Raw genomic sequence first — 15,417 nt, 5'->3', positions numbered from 1 at the left:
TCTTTAGCTGGCGGGGGCTGTCACTTTAGTGCCCACCATTGAATTTGAAACCAAAAAAAGGGAAAAAGAAAAGTGCCCCTTTCAACCCAAAAAAAAAAAAGTGTTAAACAAACAAGGACTATTCACATCATGATCCTTCAATTTTAGCGGAATCACAAATAATAGTAATAATATAATTTCTATTTTTTCATGTAAGTCTATGGTCTTTCTTAACTATTAAGAATAGATTAATAATTACGTAATATTAAAAATTTAACTATTACATACCTCAAGCATTTGAAACAAATGACTCCTATATAAACGTGTTTGAGAGGTGTAGAATTGAATAATGAATTTTTATTAAATTTAACAATAGATTAAAACTAATAATTTTGTGAATGTTAGTCGATACAATTAATAAAATATTTTGAACGATACAAAATAATTTAAAGTGAAAAACTATGATCACCTAGAATTTGAGTCCCACTACCTAGAATTTGAGTCCTACACAAAGCATTATGGGGGCTAAATTCATTTCTTAATTATAAATATCGATAATTATAAATTCATTAAAGATAAAAGTCTGAACAATAGTTCATAAGAACCAATATAAACTGATTTCAATAATAATATAATTATAAAATTAGTAATTATTTTATATAAATATTAATTATAGTTTTATTGTAATATTAGTGTCAAAAGAGGGGGGGAACTTATGATCTCGTGCATGGAGTGAGATTTTAGTTTTCACTCATAAAATGCTAACTGTAAGAAAAAAAATTGACAGCAGAGCGGGGACCTATATAAAAATGGATTAAAATCTATCGCCTTAGCTATGATTTTATCGAAACAAGGAGACTCAAATGTAATTGTCCGAAGCCAAGAAAAAGGAAAAACAGCAAAAACAAAATCGAAAAGACATAAATAAACGCAGCACACTCGCCCCGGTCTCTCCCTCTCTCCTTTGTCTGTCTCTGCTCTTACAAAAATGCCGTACTTGTTCTGAGTTAGGGTTCTGTAGCTGTAAAAACAAAGAAAGACGAGTAATAAAGATACTGTCTTAAGTGCACGTGGCGCGAGATGAGTGCATCGAGGTTCATAAAGTGCGTGACGGTCGGTGACGGCGCCGTCGGCAAGACTTGCATGCTCATTTCTTACACCAGCAACACTTTCCCGACGGTGACTGACCTAATTTTACATCTTCTGTTTGGTTTCCGGGAAAATGCGAGAAAATTTATCTACTCTGAGAACGAAAGTTTTCGGCTTGACTGATGCGTATTTGAAAAGTTTGACTTACTTTTGATATGCTTGTTAGTTCTTAGGTTTCAAAAAGTTTGTTCCTTTATTTGTTTTTGTTTTATTTATTCGAGAATGAAGATGAAAGTTTTGATTTTTAGTGTTATTAGCGACAGCATATTTTAAGCATAAATGCCTAGTGATAATGGGTATCTGTGGAATTTCTGTTTGTTGATTTTGTTTTTTTTTTTTTCTTGCCCTTTCCTTTTGTGAAATTCTTGAATTTTTCAAATGGGTTAATATTGTATGTTGTTGTTCAAACATATGTTGAAAAAATGTTGACTTTTAGTATCTTGACTATTGAATTGAGGGCTAGAAGAAGGTCTTCTGTTTGTTTTGGTTATTTCCTCTTTGCTCTTTGATATTAGATGACAAACACACCCCCCCCTCCACCAAAAAAAAAAGAAAAAGTGAAAAGAATGTAGAAGTTTGAAATGTTATGCTCGGGTTAAATTTTGGTAGTCATTTTCTGTTGAGATGTGGCAAATTAAGGTCTTTTTTGTTGGTGTGTTCATTGTGCTTTTGATTCTTGATTCTATGGATGTGGTTCTCTGCTACTGTCTTTTACTTCATGCAATTTTGGTGTTTTTGGTATGACTGCAAGTAAGAGATTGTTAAGTTAAAAATGGTTTCTATCTTCTTTTGCTTTGTATTGGGAAACAGGATTATGTGCCAACAGTATTTGACAATTTCAGTGCAAATGTGGTAGTGGATGGAAGCACTGTTAATCTTGGGTTGTGGGACACTGCAGGTAAATTTCTTGTTTCTTAGAAACTCATTTCTTATCATAGATTTGATGGTATTAATTTTGTGGAATTTACAGGCCAGGAAGATTACAATAGACTAAGACCATTGAGCTACCGCGGGGCAGATGTCTTCTTACTTGCATTCTCTCTCATTAGCAAGGCCAGCTATGAAAATGTTGCTAAGAAAGTGAGACAGAAACTTTTTTTTTTTAACTAGCTTCTCATTTCCTCTTGTTCTAATGCTTGATATCTGATTGTGGTGTGCTGATGATTTTTTTTTTTAAACAATGTATAGTGGATTCCTGAGTTGAGGCATTATGCACCTGGTGTTCCAATAATTCTTGTCGGGACGAAGCTCGGTTAGAATCTGCCATTCCCACTTTTTTCTGTATTTTATTACAATGTTGATAGTAGCAACTATTAGTTGTCTGTACCTTGCAATTGCCACGTAATGCAATGGATGCCACATACAATTAATTCTTTTCTTGGATAGGAGCTTTAGATTCATGGTATACATATCCTGGTGCAAGAATTATCAATACATTGAAGTTCTTGTGGAAATTTATGAGCTAGATATCTAAAGTATAAATGCAGTTGTGCGAAGTTTTTGCATTTATCTAAACACTGTCAGCTTCACCTCTTCTTATAGCACATTCCTAATGATTTCGAATTTTCAAGGGCAGATTGTGCCATGTAGATTCATTACCAGCTTTTTGACATATTGAATGGGTTCTCTTCTACCATGTGACATATACAGGACTTTAGGTTTGTTGACATTTAAGATTTTTTTTTTAATTGAATTGTTATGATACGTCTTATCCAGATAGTTATGGCTGTTGTGGTGTCTCTCGCTACTAACTTGCCCCTACCCTACCTACCTACAGATCCACTTGTCCACCGTTGTGCTTGGAAGCTGGATATGTTCCAGTGGACTATTAATTTTTGTGTGGAAGTATTGATGTGCCTTGGTTTTGATGTGGCAACTGAGGTGTCTGACATAGATTATGCGCTAGTAATCAATTTTATTTTGTTAAGACATTTCATTACAAAATGTGGCCTATGAGAGATCAGTTTTCTTCTTGTAGATCTTCGGGATGATAAGCAGTTCCTTGCAGATCACCCTGGTGCAGTGCCAATTACCACGGCCCAAGTATGCGCTGTTGCTTCCCATGTTCAAAACTATCTGTCTATATATATATATATATAGGGGATTATTTACTATTGATTTTCTCATCTTGCCTTTTTCTGTGGTTTGAAGGGGGAGGAATTGAGAAAGTTGATAGGTGCTCCTGTTTACATTGAGTGTAGTTCCAAAACACAACAGGTATATAAATTTTATTTGCTTCATTAGAATTCATAAAGAGAAAAAGTTGCAATTACCTTATGGTTGATGGTATTTTAATTACCTGATGTGAATACAGAATGTGAAAGCTGTCTTTGATGCGGCCATCAAGGTGGTTCTCCAGCCGCCAAAGAACAAGAAGAAAAAGAAGAGAAAGGCACAAAAGGCTTGCTCTATATTGTGATTCTTCAAAACAAGAGTTCTGTGAAGGAAACGTGACCAATTCATAATTTATCCTAAATCTTACGTTCTATGTTTTCCTCGACTCTTCCTGCCTCATGGCAGAAGCAGTGGTTTATGGTCTCAACTGACTCAGTTAGATGGCTATGTAGAAGCATCATATTACGTGTTTCTCGCTTTGGGTTGTGTTTCAACGTGTATATTATTGATTTATATATTGTCTGCTAACGTGCAACTCTTCTTTTCTTTAGGTCTAGTTCCCTACGATGTATCACCTAGATTGCAGAAATTCTCTTTCTATGAGAAAGCCAAACTGGTTCGGCTTGTATCATGTTTCATAATCAAACGCTGATTTAGTATTACATCTTAAGGAACTTTTTCTGTATTCGGTGTCTGCCGTTGAATGATAATATTATTATGGGTCTATAGAATACTTTTTTTATAGCGGGCAGAATATTGCTTTCACTTTCATTTCAAAGCATATTGTATTCAATTTCTGTGGTCTGCTTTTTAACATCTATCCGCTTCATAGCTTTTCAAGGTTCTCAATAGTTTAACTGTTCCACCCAATTAGCTATTCTCGGATTCAAAAAGAGCCTGCGGGTTCTACTCAGCCTCAGTAATTCCCAAGATACTACCAGATTGAATGTGTCCTCAGGGTAGCCATCCCTTGAAAGCGAAGCCTTGCCACTAAATTAGAATAAGAATCATTCTGTTCACGGGGCAAGTGGCTAGTGCTCACTTTAAGCATGATTTTTAGAATCAATGAATTACAAATGTCAAATAAAAACTAGTTGACTGATCAAGATAAGATAGGAACGAGAATGAAAAGGGTAGCAAATAAATTTCAAGTTTTTCATCATTTATAAAATTCAATGATTCTTTGCTTGCCACTTTTTTACTTGTTTCGTGGAATTTATACTGTTCCCACTTTCATCAGTCCGAAACGAATTTGTGGACCTCTGAAACTTCACAACTGCACAAAATTTCACCATTAAATACACCTCCACTTTCCCTTTTGTATCGTAAACACGCAGATTACCTCCCTTCTTCCTCTTGAATCATCTGAATACAACTGCCACTGCTTTGATGGCATCAAAGAGAATTTTGAAGGAGCTCAGGGACTTGCAGAGGGATCCACCAACTTCATGCAGTGCAGGTAACTGAACTAAAGAATTTCAAATTGAGCTTTTATCATTGCCAAAACAGATTGGTGACTCTTCCTTGAAATGAATCGTTTTCAGGCCCTGTGGCTGAGGATATGTTCCACTGGCAAGCAACCATCATCGGTCCAAATGATAGTCCCTACGCTGGAGGTGTGTTCGTTGTAACCATCCATTTCCCTCCTGATTATCCCTTCAAACCTCCCAAGGTAAAAATAAAAAATGATGAATACTTTTGTTTTTTGTCTTTTCGGATCTTTTCGAACATTTATTCGCAATTATCCTGAGATGTTTCGCTGAACGAATGAATATCTGTAGGTTGCTTTCAAAACCAAAGTCTTCCATCCGAATATTAACAGCAACGGCAATATTTGCTTGGACATACTCAAAGAACAGTGGAGCCCTGCACTCACCATATCCAAGGTGACAATCTTCAATAACTTGCAAAACTACATGAAAGTCTTGCACACACTGGAGAAAATCCAAACAGACACTGAATGATTTGGATTCTGATCTATATTTCTTTGAATTTTGCAGGTGTTGCTCTCTATATGTTCATTGCTAACGGATCCAAATCCTGATGATCCTCTTGTTCCAGAGATTGCTCATATGTGCAAGACAGACAAAACCAAATACGAGTCATCGGCACGAAGCTGGACACAAAAATATGCCATGGGCTAACCCTGAAGGCAATATTAATATTTGAAAATTTTCCATCATCAAAAGATTCCTGTTACCTTGCTCAACTATAGAGAGGGCTCAAATCTTGCTATTTATTAGGCATTCATCAAGATCTATATATACTATGGTTATTGGTTGTGTGACTGCGTAATTTGAGTGTAATTTGGAGAGTATTTTCTCAGAATAAATAAACTTGGCCACTTTCTGGTTTGGATTTGCAATCAATGTCAATAAAGATTCAATGGATTAATAATCTTGTTCTATAATTATTAAAATCTTTGCTCCCCTTGTTCTACGGAAGATAGATTTACCTCCCCAAGTGGAACTTCAAAGGCTCCTGTTCTTTGCTAAAAAAAAAAAAAAACATTGGCTGTGGCACTTTGTGAGTTGAGACTTCATCACATTTAATTAGCCAAAGAATTGCCAGAACCAGTACATCTATAATACAACTTTGTATGGCAGAGTACCCTTCTCTTTTTTACAATTACTTCATATTTTTCGATTCTAACATCAATTCCTAGTTTTCGTTACCATATATATAATAAATCATAAAAATTGGAAGTCTAGAGCAAATACTTGGAAGATTATTGAAGAAAAAACCGAGGATGTAGCTGAAAATTTGAGGTTTTTCAACATAAAATTTGGATAGTGCTGTATGCGCAGACCATATAAGATCTACCTAATATGAAGCACTAGAGTTGGGGTTAAGCTCCACAAAATATCTGGGCCGGGCCAGATTGAAAACTTTCTGCATTGAATTCAGTACTGTGTAAAAACTATTGGCACCCCTCTGACTTCCTGAAAAGCCCCGCGCCTAAGTGCACCTCTTAAATATTTTTATGTGTGCGTAACCTTTTAGAATCCCATCTTCATTCCAAAAGCGATGCCGGTCCTGCAAGGGCTCGGACTCGCCGATATCGAGAAGTTACTCAATGCAGAGGCGATAGTCGCCATGAGATGGCACTCAAGTCAACCACTTTGGTGTCTCTCAAGCTGGACCAACCTTGTTGATATTCGTCTTGATGTTAGCGATCATCAATCATCATCATCATCGTGATGGTTGTAATGATCAATGTTATGGTGATGTTTTGGATAAGGTTGACGGACTAAAAGCTAAACACTAATGTAAAAGAATGTTCAATCGGATGTAAAAGAATGTCCACTGGGATTTGTTCAGTCTATGAGTCTAAGGAATGGTCAAAAAAACAGAAGACAACTTAAAGCGGTTGTGTACGATCCTGTTATATATGAAAATTCTACATTCATATTAAACTATTATTTTCTATATAGAAGGGAACATGAATTCTAAAATTATTATTGATCAATACTCAAATCCTCAAATAATTAAAGTTAAAGTTAATTTATGATTTTATCTCAAATTCTATATTTTATTTTTTAATTGGTTGTGTTATTTATTTATTTTTAATATATTCTCTTGTTAAGCTATTTTTTGTGTGTGTGTGTGTGTGCGCGCGCGCTTTTTTGTCTATTTTGAAATAAAAATGTATCAATAAACTTTTAAAAAATAAAAGAATAGAAAAATTAGTTTAATCTCAAAAAATAATAGTAAGAAAGACGTAATTTGACGAAAAAAAGTAAGTGAAAATGTTATAATTGAATTAAAAGTTCATGGATTAACTATCGTAGAATAAAATTTTATTTAATAATTTTACATTTTAGAATATTGGAAGAATTGATTTTAAATAAGTAAAATCTATAACGTGACTAATATATATTTTTTGCCTCAAATTTTAAGAAAAATTAATTAAAACCATTTGTCTAAAATCCTAAATATTGTTGAACCGACCTTAAAAAAGATGATTAAAAAATTGTGCCTAATATAGGATATAAGACAGCCTCGCCCCTACCATAAAATTATTCACTTCTTCTTTTAATTATATCCTGTAATTATTATTATCATTATTATATTATTATTTTCAATCATACTTGTACGTCCGGACTGATCAGACTTTAGTGAAAAAAATCTGTTGGGGCCGGGTACTTGAAGCCTTCATCGGTTTCGGTTTCGGTTTCTTTCGAGTCAATTTTCATCCTCAGACACATAATCTTCATTCTTCGGCACATCAAAGACGTCAGTTTCTAGTAAGCAGGGTCGGATTTGATCATCTTTCAATGAATAAAATAAAAAATCAAAAAATCAAAAAATCAAAAAGTTGACAGAATAACAGAACCAAGATATTTATATTTTACGACTCATATTCATATATAAATTATGTCTCTCGTCATTTATATAATATACTACTTCCATATCTTATCTCTACTCAATACTTTATGTTTAAAACGAGGTCCATATTTTAGATGGTGCGAGGTCATGATGTCATGAACCAAATCTGCATTAAACAAGTTTGCCCAGTGGGTCCTATTTTCTCCCTTTTTCCTAAAAATTGAAAGGAAATATTGGCAGTAAATTATCCTTTAATCTTTGGGGAAACCTTAGGTGCAACTGTAGTACCGTGTCACAGTTGCATCTAACCGTTGGATGCTAGTGGACCTCACTAATCTAACTGCATCCAACGGCTAGATGCAACTGTGGCACGGTGCCACAGTTGCACCGTAGCCTGATCCTTAATCTTTGTGGCTAGACATCAATCCTAATTGAGTTTGCCACAGTTGCACCGTAGCCTGATCCTTAATCTTTGTGGCTAGACATCAATCCTAATTGAGTTGATCCTCATTTTTTAAAAAAATAGCTTAAATTATATATACACACATATATACGTACATACATACATAAAATCTTTTTATAACGAGAGTATCTTTAATTTATTAAAGTAAAGATGTCACTAAATACAAAAAAATATAAATTTAAATACATTAAAAATTATATTTTTTACTAATTAGTATTGAAATCTATTTTTTTATTTATTACTGACGCGCGCGCGCACACATAACTAATAAGATTAAATAAAAAAATTTATCTCTATTTATTTATTTTTATTTTTTTTTTCGATTTCGAGCGAATCGCCCTCGTACAATAAGAGTACAAACTCTTCGGTGTCCGTTATAAAATTTGAGAGGGAAAAGCCTAAAGAGTCATTATCGATTAGTCTACGACTTTCAGTTGAATGTCGCTCACCTACCGAATCAGAGTAGTTGATACATCAAAATATGCTTAGCCAGCAAAGTTATATCTGCAATTAATAATTAAGAGAAACATTAAACTTAATATTCTATTTAATTACTTTGTTGGTTTTATAATAATGTCTTGTTCATAATTATTTATTTGCTTTTGTCTATTACAACATGTAGGTTCTGCAAGCGCCCACATGATCAACCAAATAATTAATTATAATAATCTATGTTATTCGGCCAAATGGAAAGAGAAAAATACTGCGATATATAGATATATATATATATATATATATATTGAAAAATAAGTGCAGCTCTGTGGCCTTATATGTTTGACCTGATCGCTTCGCTAAATGTGTTTCTCTTTGTAGAAAAGTGTTTCCAAAAACAAAATCAATCAGGCCATCACGTTTGCCTTCCTTCATTTTCCATTAGCAATCTTAGCTAATTATATAACACATTCGAATATTCTACTTTGATTGCTCAATTATACATAATAAAAAAAATGGCATGTGGATATTTGGAGATTAATTTGTTTCTAAAAAGATATTAGTTTATCTTACCACAAATTATTATTATTATTAATCTTGCAAACTTCTATTAGTATTGAATTGGTAAATGGTAATAGAACAGTATCATTCATTGTAAAATAAACAATTTTTTTTTTTAATCTTACAACAATAGTAGAATTTCCTCTTTGCTGTAATCTCTTCCTCTTTTGTAGTTACGTCTAATATTCAGTCAATATTATTGTGAAAAATAAAGAGACGAAAGTATCAAGAATATTCTAAATCCGTAAAATATATATTTGTGAACGACTCTACAAATTTATATACGGTATCTCTCATTATATTATGAATTATATTGCATATCATATCATATGAAGAATTTCGATTTTATTATATGAATAAGAATTTCTCATGAGATATGAAATTCATTTCTCATTCTATTCACTTACCAAAACACACCAACGAACACAAATATGTTTTTTTCTCTTTTAAAAAGTGTACATTTTGTTCCAACATGTAACACAAATAATAACACAACTGTGTTACGCGTACACCGCCAGCTTCAAAATGGGAAAGATTAGATTTGTCGGTGGAATTTGCTGATTTGTTGACACGTGTAATAGGATAGACATCATAACCGAACAGGTTAAAGTGGTTAATTCTGTTCCAGTAACAAGAAATCTAACAGGTGTCCGCTTATGGTTATTTATTTATTTATTTATTTTTACTAAGCATGCTAAGGGGGCTGTTAGCACTTATCTTTCAAATTCGAGTCATTAGTAAGAAAAGTATTTTTGGGTTCTGTCATATATCCCATGCTTGATTTAACTGATGTGATTCGATTTAAAATTTAGATAATTAAGGGTGTGAAAAGGAGTGAGGTGCTATAATTTTTAAGTTGTAATTATTGTGGAGTAAAAGATATAGTTGTAGAGTAAAAAATGAGAAAAAAAAATTATTAAATTATTAAAACTCAACTACAAATATTATCAAATACTTTAATAGCTCAGTTTTGACGGCTCAATTACCTCACCACACTCTCAAATGAGTTCTAAAGTTAATTGTTATCTTAAATACTCTTGTATTTATCATCTGCTGTATTGAAAAATAAGATATTTAAGGTTTGAAAAAAGATTGAACAAATGAACAGGAAATTGGAATTCAAAGTCAAATGAATTAAAAAGTCACACCGGCTGCAATTAATTCACACGTCTCTGCTAATATAATCATCTCAATGGCTGCATGCGTCATCGTGCATTTCACGACCGAAGACGTTTAACTTTCGGCTAAGAAAGAAAAGAATAAAAGATGATTAAAACAAAAAGGTTTTAACAAAGGGGAAATCGTTTATTTTGTGAAAGAAATGGGTCAAAACATATACAAATCGTCATCACTTTATTAAAGAAAAGAAGGATTGATAATGATACACAGGGCTTGCATGGCACGGCGAGTTACATGCATGGTTCTTGAATTTGTGCTCGTCATTATCACCACCATTAATTATCAAAATTTGACCCCACCATTCAAAGTGTTTTAAGATACTTGATTTATATATATAATGCTAGCTTTTTCTTTCTTTAGATTTTAGTTATGATTACGCTTTGCCAATGAAGTGTTGCTAATGTTGTTGATGCACTTGATTATTTCTAAATTTTATATTGTTCTCGATATCAATATATATATATTTTTTAAAAAAAATTTAATTTTACAAGTTCAAAGAATCTATTAACTAGAAGTATGTAGGCAGACACACACAATTTAAACCAATCGAGCCAACCCGCAACAGCCGGTGAAAAATATTTCTGAGCTCGTATATCGGAACCTGAAATCACCGGATAACATAGGTTTCCCGCGAATTTTGCACGTATCTTTAACGGTATAAACTAACTAACTAAGGCTAATTCAACTAAAGTATTTGCTCCCTTCTCTTTTCAGAAAATTTAGGGCTTTTAGCTCCTCTTCCTTTTGCCTTTGCCGACACTTTCTTCTCGCCATTTCCACAAAAATCACCATTTTTTAAAAAATCCCATTTGCTTATCTAATCTTTTTCGTCACCAATCACCCATCTTTTCCTTTTTTAAATAATTCCTTCATTTTTCCATTATTTTAATATATGATTCCTCTGCTTTTGAATAGTAGTTTGCATTAGGTAGGGTGATGAGCTTTGGCGGCAATTTTATTTTAAAAACATGCGAGGTCTTAAAGAAGAATGGGTACAAAATTTAGGTGCATTTTCTCTTGTCCTCTTTCATTTAACTTGTTCTTGATTCAATATTAAAAAAAAAAAAAAAAAAAAAACTCTTTAGTCCATAGTGCAAGATTTGGTTCAAAATTTAATGGGATGTTTTTTATAACTGTAAACTTTTGGTTCTTACAAGAGAATCTCTTGATGGGGTATCATGCATTTGTTTATAATTACAAGTTACAAGTGGTGGCTTTAGGTGCCTAGCATGTTGTAGCAGTAAACTAATAACGGTAGCTTTTCTGTCGCAGTGATAGGCATGATCATTGCAAGAACTGGGAAGGTTGTTAAAAGAGGATCTGTGTGCAGATTGTTTGCAAATTGGGGAAAGATTAATAATAGAATCAATAAAGGGATTGAATTTGCGGTAGCAATTTAGCAGAAGAGAAACGGAGAACTAAAAATGCCAATTGAACAGATGAAGAACAGGAACGTGTTGGTTGGAATTCGAATCGATAGCCATAGCAGGGATCTTCTGAGCTGGGCTCTAGTGAAAGTTGCTGAGCCTGGAGATTCTGTTATTGCTATTCATGTTTGTCGAAATGCCGGTAACCCCCTTTTCCCGTTACTAAGTTCAGAACCTTATGGCTTTAATTTGCACATAATTAGTTATTGATTCAAAGTCTTCAACACAGATCATGCTTCAAAAGACAAGTCATTGTTGGATAGTTATTTAGAAGTCTATGAAGGACTGTGTTCTGTAAATCAGGTTTGTGATTGTACCCTTTCTGATAATATTATCATAAGTTTGATTAATTTGATCATGGTTTCTGATATTTGGGTTTACAGGTAGGCCTCGCTGGCCAGATCATGGCAGGAAGTTCGGTCCGAAGAGTTTTAGTTAGAGAGGCTAAGAACTATGCTGCCGCGGCCTTAGTTGTGGGGACGAGCAAGAAAAGTGCTCTTGGGTAGGGGCAGCTAGAAGTTCAAGATTTGTATTAGTTGAATTTAGTGCGGTTCTTTTCTGATTACTCTAAACAGATTTTATTTTTCAGAGGTAGGTGTTCGACGGCTAAATATTGCTTCAAGAAATTGCCACCAACAACTGATGTTTTGGCGATCAACAATGGGAGAATTGTCTTCAGAAGGTGCAACAATAATCAACTACCAGGTTTGAATGTTTGATATGTGAGTCCTTGTGAGAAAAAAGTCCTCGAAATACATCCCTCAAGGTTGTTAAATATGCTTGTGGTTATGGCAGGAGTCAATGGAAATCCAAGACCTAGTGTTAGTCTAATTGAAAGTCAGTGTTTTAAAGAAAGCCAATCTGAATTTGCTTATTCCGAGGCTGAGACTGAGAAATCGAGTGGAAGAGGCAGTGATGCAGCATCAAAAGATAGATATCCAACTCTTTTATGTGAAAGTAGGACTATTTCGAGATCAAGTTCTGTTTTATCAGTAGATATTTTGGAGCATAGGCCTGGTTGGCCGTTGCAACGCAGAGCTAGTTCAGGGACACCAGAAGCCATTAATGCAAGGAAGCTGTCTGTGGTGCAATGGGTTATGAGCTTACCAAATCGTTCCCCACTGCACAGTCCTACATGTTCTACTACGGATGAAAAGCGATCGGAAAGAGAGATGAGTGACATTGTGGATGAGAGTATTAGGAACGGTTCATTAGATGAGCTAAGGAAAGGCTTGGAGGTTCTGCTTAAAATGAGCACATGTGGTTTGAAATGGTTTAGTTATGAGGTTCTGCAAACTGCAACTTCTGAATTTTCTTCAGGTTTTTACCTTTTATTGTCCTAAAAGTGCCAAGATTTCCCCTTTTTTGACACTCTTTGGGCGTGTCTTTTCCCTAATTTCTTCTTTTCTCGTAACAGAAAATCTCATAGGGAAAGGAGGATGTAACCGAGTGTACAAGGGAGTTCTTCCTGATGGTAAGCATGTAGCAGTAAAGATTATGGAGTCATCCAAAGAAGCATGGAAGGATTTTGCCCATGAAGTTGATATCATCTCAACCTTGGAGCACAAGAACATAGCACCTCTGCTTGGGGTCTGCATTGAAGATGATAATCTAATTTCTGTTTACCATTTCTTGTCTAAAGGAAGCTTAGGAGAGTACTTACATGGTAAAGCTTGATCTGTGCTCTCTTTTATCTTGATCAAACTTGTTGTAAGCCTAGCTGACGTGAGTTAATGTATAGGTAAGTGCAGAGATAAGCATCCGTTGTCATGGGAAGTAAGATTTAATATAGCTGTTGGGATTGCTGAAGCTTTATTTTACCTCCACAATGAATGCTCAAGGCCTGTTATTCATCGAGATATCAAGTCCTCAAACATACTTGTATCGGACAAATTTGAAGCCCAGGTGCTTTTATCATCAATCATTTTCAGATAATCTGATAATAAGTCTCAAATTTATTACATGGCTTATCAATGTTTCAACATGACAGCTATCCGATTTTGGCCTGGCAATATGGGGACCGGCAGGTTCATCTTTTATGACTGGAGACGAAGTCGTTGGAACTTTTGGGTATCTTGCTCCTGAATATTTTATGTATGGTAAGCTCAGTGACAAGGTAGATGTCTATGCTTTCGGTGTAGTTCTGCTTGAATTACTATCAGGAAGAGAACCTATCAGCAGTGCTCCTAAAGTCCAAGAGAGCTTGGTTATGTGGGTAAGTATCATCTCTAAAAGTTATATAATTTTTTAGTTGTTACTTGTGAACAATGTTGTGAAGGAATAACAATTTACAAGTACTTTGGATTCAGGCAAAACCAAAAACAGAGAATGGGGATCTGAAAGGCCTACTGGATCCTAATTTGGATGGGAAATATGATGAGGTCCAAATGCAGAGAATAGTTCTTGCAGCTAACCTCTGCACCACACGGGCAGCTCGCCTTCGCCCTACAATGAAAGAGGTAAAAGCATTTCACTCTTCAAGTTTTAGTTAGTAGCAGAGTGAATTTTTCATAGAATTTTCCATTTCTCCAGATTCTACAGCTCCTGAGAGGGGACAATGATTTTGACAAGTCAGTGATCTCTCCAAATAAAGGCATTGAGGATTTGGATAAGCAGGAGGATAATGATGATGAGGTTTATCCAAATTCAAGTGCTGAGTTACATTTGAGTCTAGCATTGCTCAACGTTGATGATGACTCTACATCATTTAGTAGTATGGAGCCAACCAACAGAATTTCGATGGAGGAGTACCTGAAAGGGAGATGGAGCAGATCATCGAGCTTCAATTAGCTTTTCGTGCACTTGTATGAACAGATTTGCATTTTCTCAAGGCCAAATCTGCCGTGATAAATTTAATTGTGAGATATAATTGTGTCCTTAGTTTCTGTGCAGTAGAGAGTTTCTGTACAGTAGATTCATAGAAGAGCACCCAGTGTTTGAGGTGGTTCATAGATGTAGGTTATGTAGAATTCTGAAATAAAAAGAGTGCTAAAGAAGCTCATTGTTGTTGCAGATGCTCACTGGAATGGATATGTTTGTAAGTCCGCAGATGTTGCTGCAATGGTGTTTAACATATTTCCATATGAAAATGCGAAAAAAAAAATTATATGTTCTGGGGATCCATAGTTCAGGGATTAGCCAGGCATATTTCAACTGAATATGAGCAAACAAAAATTATATTCTGGTTCCTAATTACAGAGAGTTTCAGAGTCACTGATCTCAGATACAACAATGGCAAAAAGAGCATTGGCAAAAGCAGTAATATACTTTTATTCCGAAATGAAAATGGACATAATTGCCGGTGCACAATTACTTCATAAGCTATATATTTTTGCTTGTATCTTATTTTTTCACCAATATTGTAGTAGTAGGAAACAAAATTCACTTTAGGTGACGTAAGTATACTGCAATGCACAGCAGGTGATTGATCCTTCATACACCGCCAACATGTAATAATATCTTCAGGCAGGCATGATACAAAAGAACACAAACCCCTTATACCAATCAACACATATTTTCTTGACAATTCAGGCTAATAAATTTAGAATAACACAGTACATGGCAAAATACAGTTATTGACTTGGTGCAAAAATATTGATACATGGCGTAGAGAACATCTTCCATTCCACAAATAATCACAGCAAGCATTAGATAAGTCAGATGCATTGCTCCCAGGAAGTTATCGTCAAACTCAGGGTGCTCAATCTGAAAGGGAGCAGCAGCCCAATCCCAAACTAGTTGTTTATATTGTGATTCTGCATCCAGCAAGCAACTTTCAGTGAG

At 34.7% G+C, this 15,417-nt stretch overlaps 3 protein-coding genes across 5 annotated transcripts; all 3 read left to right on the top strand.

The window, feature by feature from the left end:
* Window positions 1–911: 911 nt before the first annotated feature.
* On the top strand, window positions 912–3,917 carry LOC18035135 (rac-like GTP-binding protein RAC1). The gene is made up of 7 exons (XM_006422541.2): window positions 912–1,158; window positions 1,939–2,026; window positions 2,099–2,208; window positions 2,317–2,380; window positions 3,107–3,171; window positions 3,280–3,345; window positions 3,443–3,917. The coding sequence occupies exons 1-7, from the start codon at window positions 1,060–1,062 to the stop codon at window positions 3,545–3,547; spliced, it is 597 nt and encodes a 198-aa protein (XP_006422604.1). The 5' UTR covers window positions 912–1,059; the 3' UTR covers window positions 3,548–3,917.
* A 202-nt stretch (window positions 3,918–4,119) lies between these two features.
* Window positions 4,120–5,608, top strand: LOC18035543 (ubiquitin-conjugating enzyme E2 10). Its single transcript, XM_024178842.1, has 5 exons — window positions 4,120–4,375; window positions 4,581–4,702; window positions 4,788–4,915; window positions 5,025–5,129; window positions 5,244–5,608. The coding sequence occupies exons 1-5, from the start codon at window positions 4,368–4,370 to the stop codon at window positions 5,385–5,387; spliced, it is 507 nt and encodes a 168-aa protein (XP_024034610.1). The 5' UTR covers window positions 4,120–4,367; the 3' UTR covers window positions 5,388–5,608.
* Window positions 5,609–10,710: 5,102 nt separating this feature from the next.
* On the top strand, window positions 10,711–14,745 carry LOC18034289 (probable receptor-like protein kinase At5g18500). 3 transcript variants are annotated; one of them, XM_024178570.1, is made up of 11 exons: window positions 10,711–10,862; window positions 11,480–11,776; window positions 11,864–11,937; window positions 12,018–12,136; window positions 12,224–12,339; window positions 12,430–12,954; window positions 13,052–13,300; window positions 13,376–13,539; window positions 13,625–13,849; window positions 13,944–14,093; window positions 14,167–14,745. In XM_024178570.1, exons 2-11 carry the CDS (start codon window positions 11,632–11,634, stop codon window positions 14,422–14,424), a joined length of 2,025 nt encoding a protein of 674 aa, XP_024034338.1. In that variant the 5' UTR covers window positions 10,711–10,862; window positions 11,480–11,631; the 3' UTR covers window positions 14,425–14,745. The 3 variants fall into 3 exon arrangements, with proteins under 3 accessions (XP_024034338.1, XP_024034334.1, XP_024034336.1); XM_024178566.1 differs by having other exon boundaries at window positions 10,711–11,212; XM_024178568.1 differs by lacking the exon at window positions 10,711–10,862 and having other exon boundaries at window positions 11,428–11,776.
* The last annotated feature ends 672 nt before the right edge of the window (window positions 14,746–15,417 follow it).

Source organism: Citrus clementina, unplaced genomic scaffold (assembly GCF_000493195.1).
Source record: "Citrus clementina cultivar Clemenules unplaced genomic scaffold, Citrus_clementina_v1.0 scaffold_8, whole genome shotgun sequence".
In the NCBI taxonomy this organism is placed as follows: domain Eukaryota; kingdom Viridiplantae; phylum Streptophyta; class Magnoliopsida; order Sapindales; family Rutaceae; genus Citrus; species Citrus x clementina.
The sequence above is the reverse complement of the archived record's forward strand: the minus strand, read 5'-3'. Positions and strand labels throughout refer to the sequence as shown.

What these genes read in the sequence shown, in the direction of transcription:
- LOC18035135 (XM_006422541.2), top strand. Translation starts at nt 1,060, where the DNA reads ATGAGTGCATCGAGGTTCATAAAGTGCGTGACGGTCGGTGACGGCGCC. An exon ending in CCAGCAACACTTTCCCGACG is followed by an intron (nt 1,159 to 1,938) that starts GTGACTGACCTA and finishes ATTGGGAAACAG; the next exon opens with GATTATGTGCCAACAGTATT. An exon ending in TGGGTTGTGGGACACTGCAG is followed by an intron (nt 2,027 to 2,098) that starts GTAAATTTCTTG and finishes TGGAATTTACAG; the next exon opens with GCCAGGAAGATTACAATAGA.
- LOC18035543 (XM_024178842.1), top strand. An exon ending in ATCCCTTCAAACCTCCCAAG is followed by an intron (nt 4,916 to 5,024) that starts GTAAAAATAAAA and finishes GAATATCTGTAG; the next exon opens with GTTGCTTTCAAAACCAAAGT. An exon ending in CTGCACTCACCATATCCAAG is followed by an intron (nt 5,130 to 5,243) that starts GTGACAATCTTC and finishes TGAATTTTGCAG; the next exon opens with GTGTTGCTCTCTATATGTTC.
- LOC18034289 (XM_024178570.1), top strand. Translation starts at nt 11,632, where the DNA reads ATGCCAATTGAACAGATGAAGAACAGGAACGTGTTGGTTGGAATTCGA. An exon ending in TCATGTTTGTCGAAATGCCG is followed by an intron (nt 11,777 to 11,863) that starts GTAACCCCCTTT and finishes TCTTCAACACAG; the next exon opens with ATCATGCTTCAAAAGACAAG. An exon ending in CTTAGGAGAGTACTTACATG is followed by an intron (nt 13,301 to 13,375) that starts GTAAAGCTTGAT and finishes GTTAATGTATAG; the next exon opens with GTAAGTGCAGAGATAAGCAT.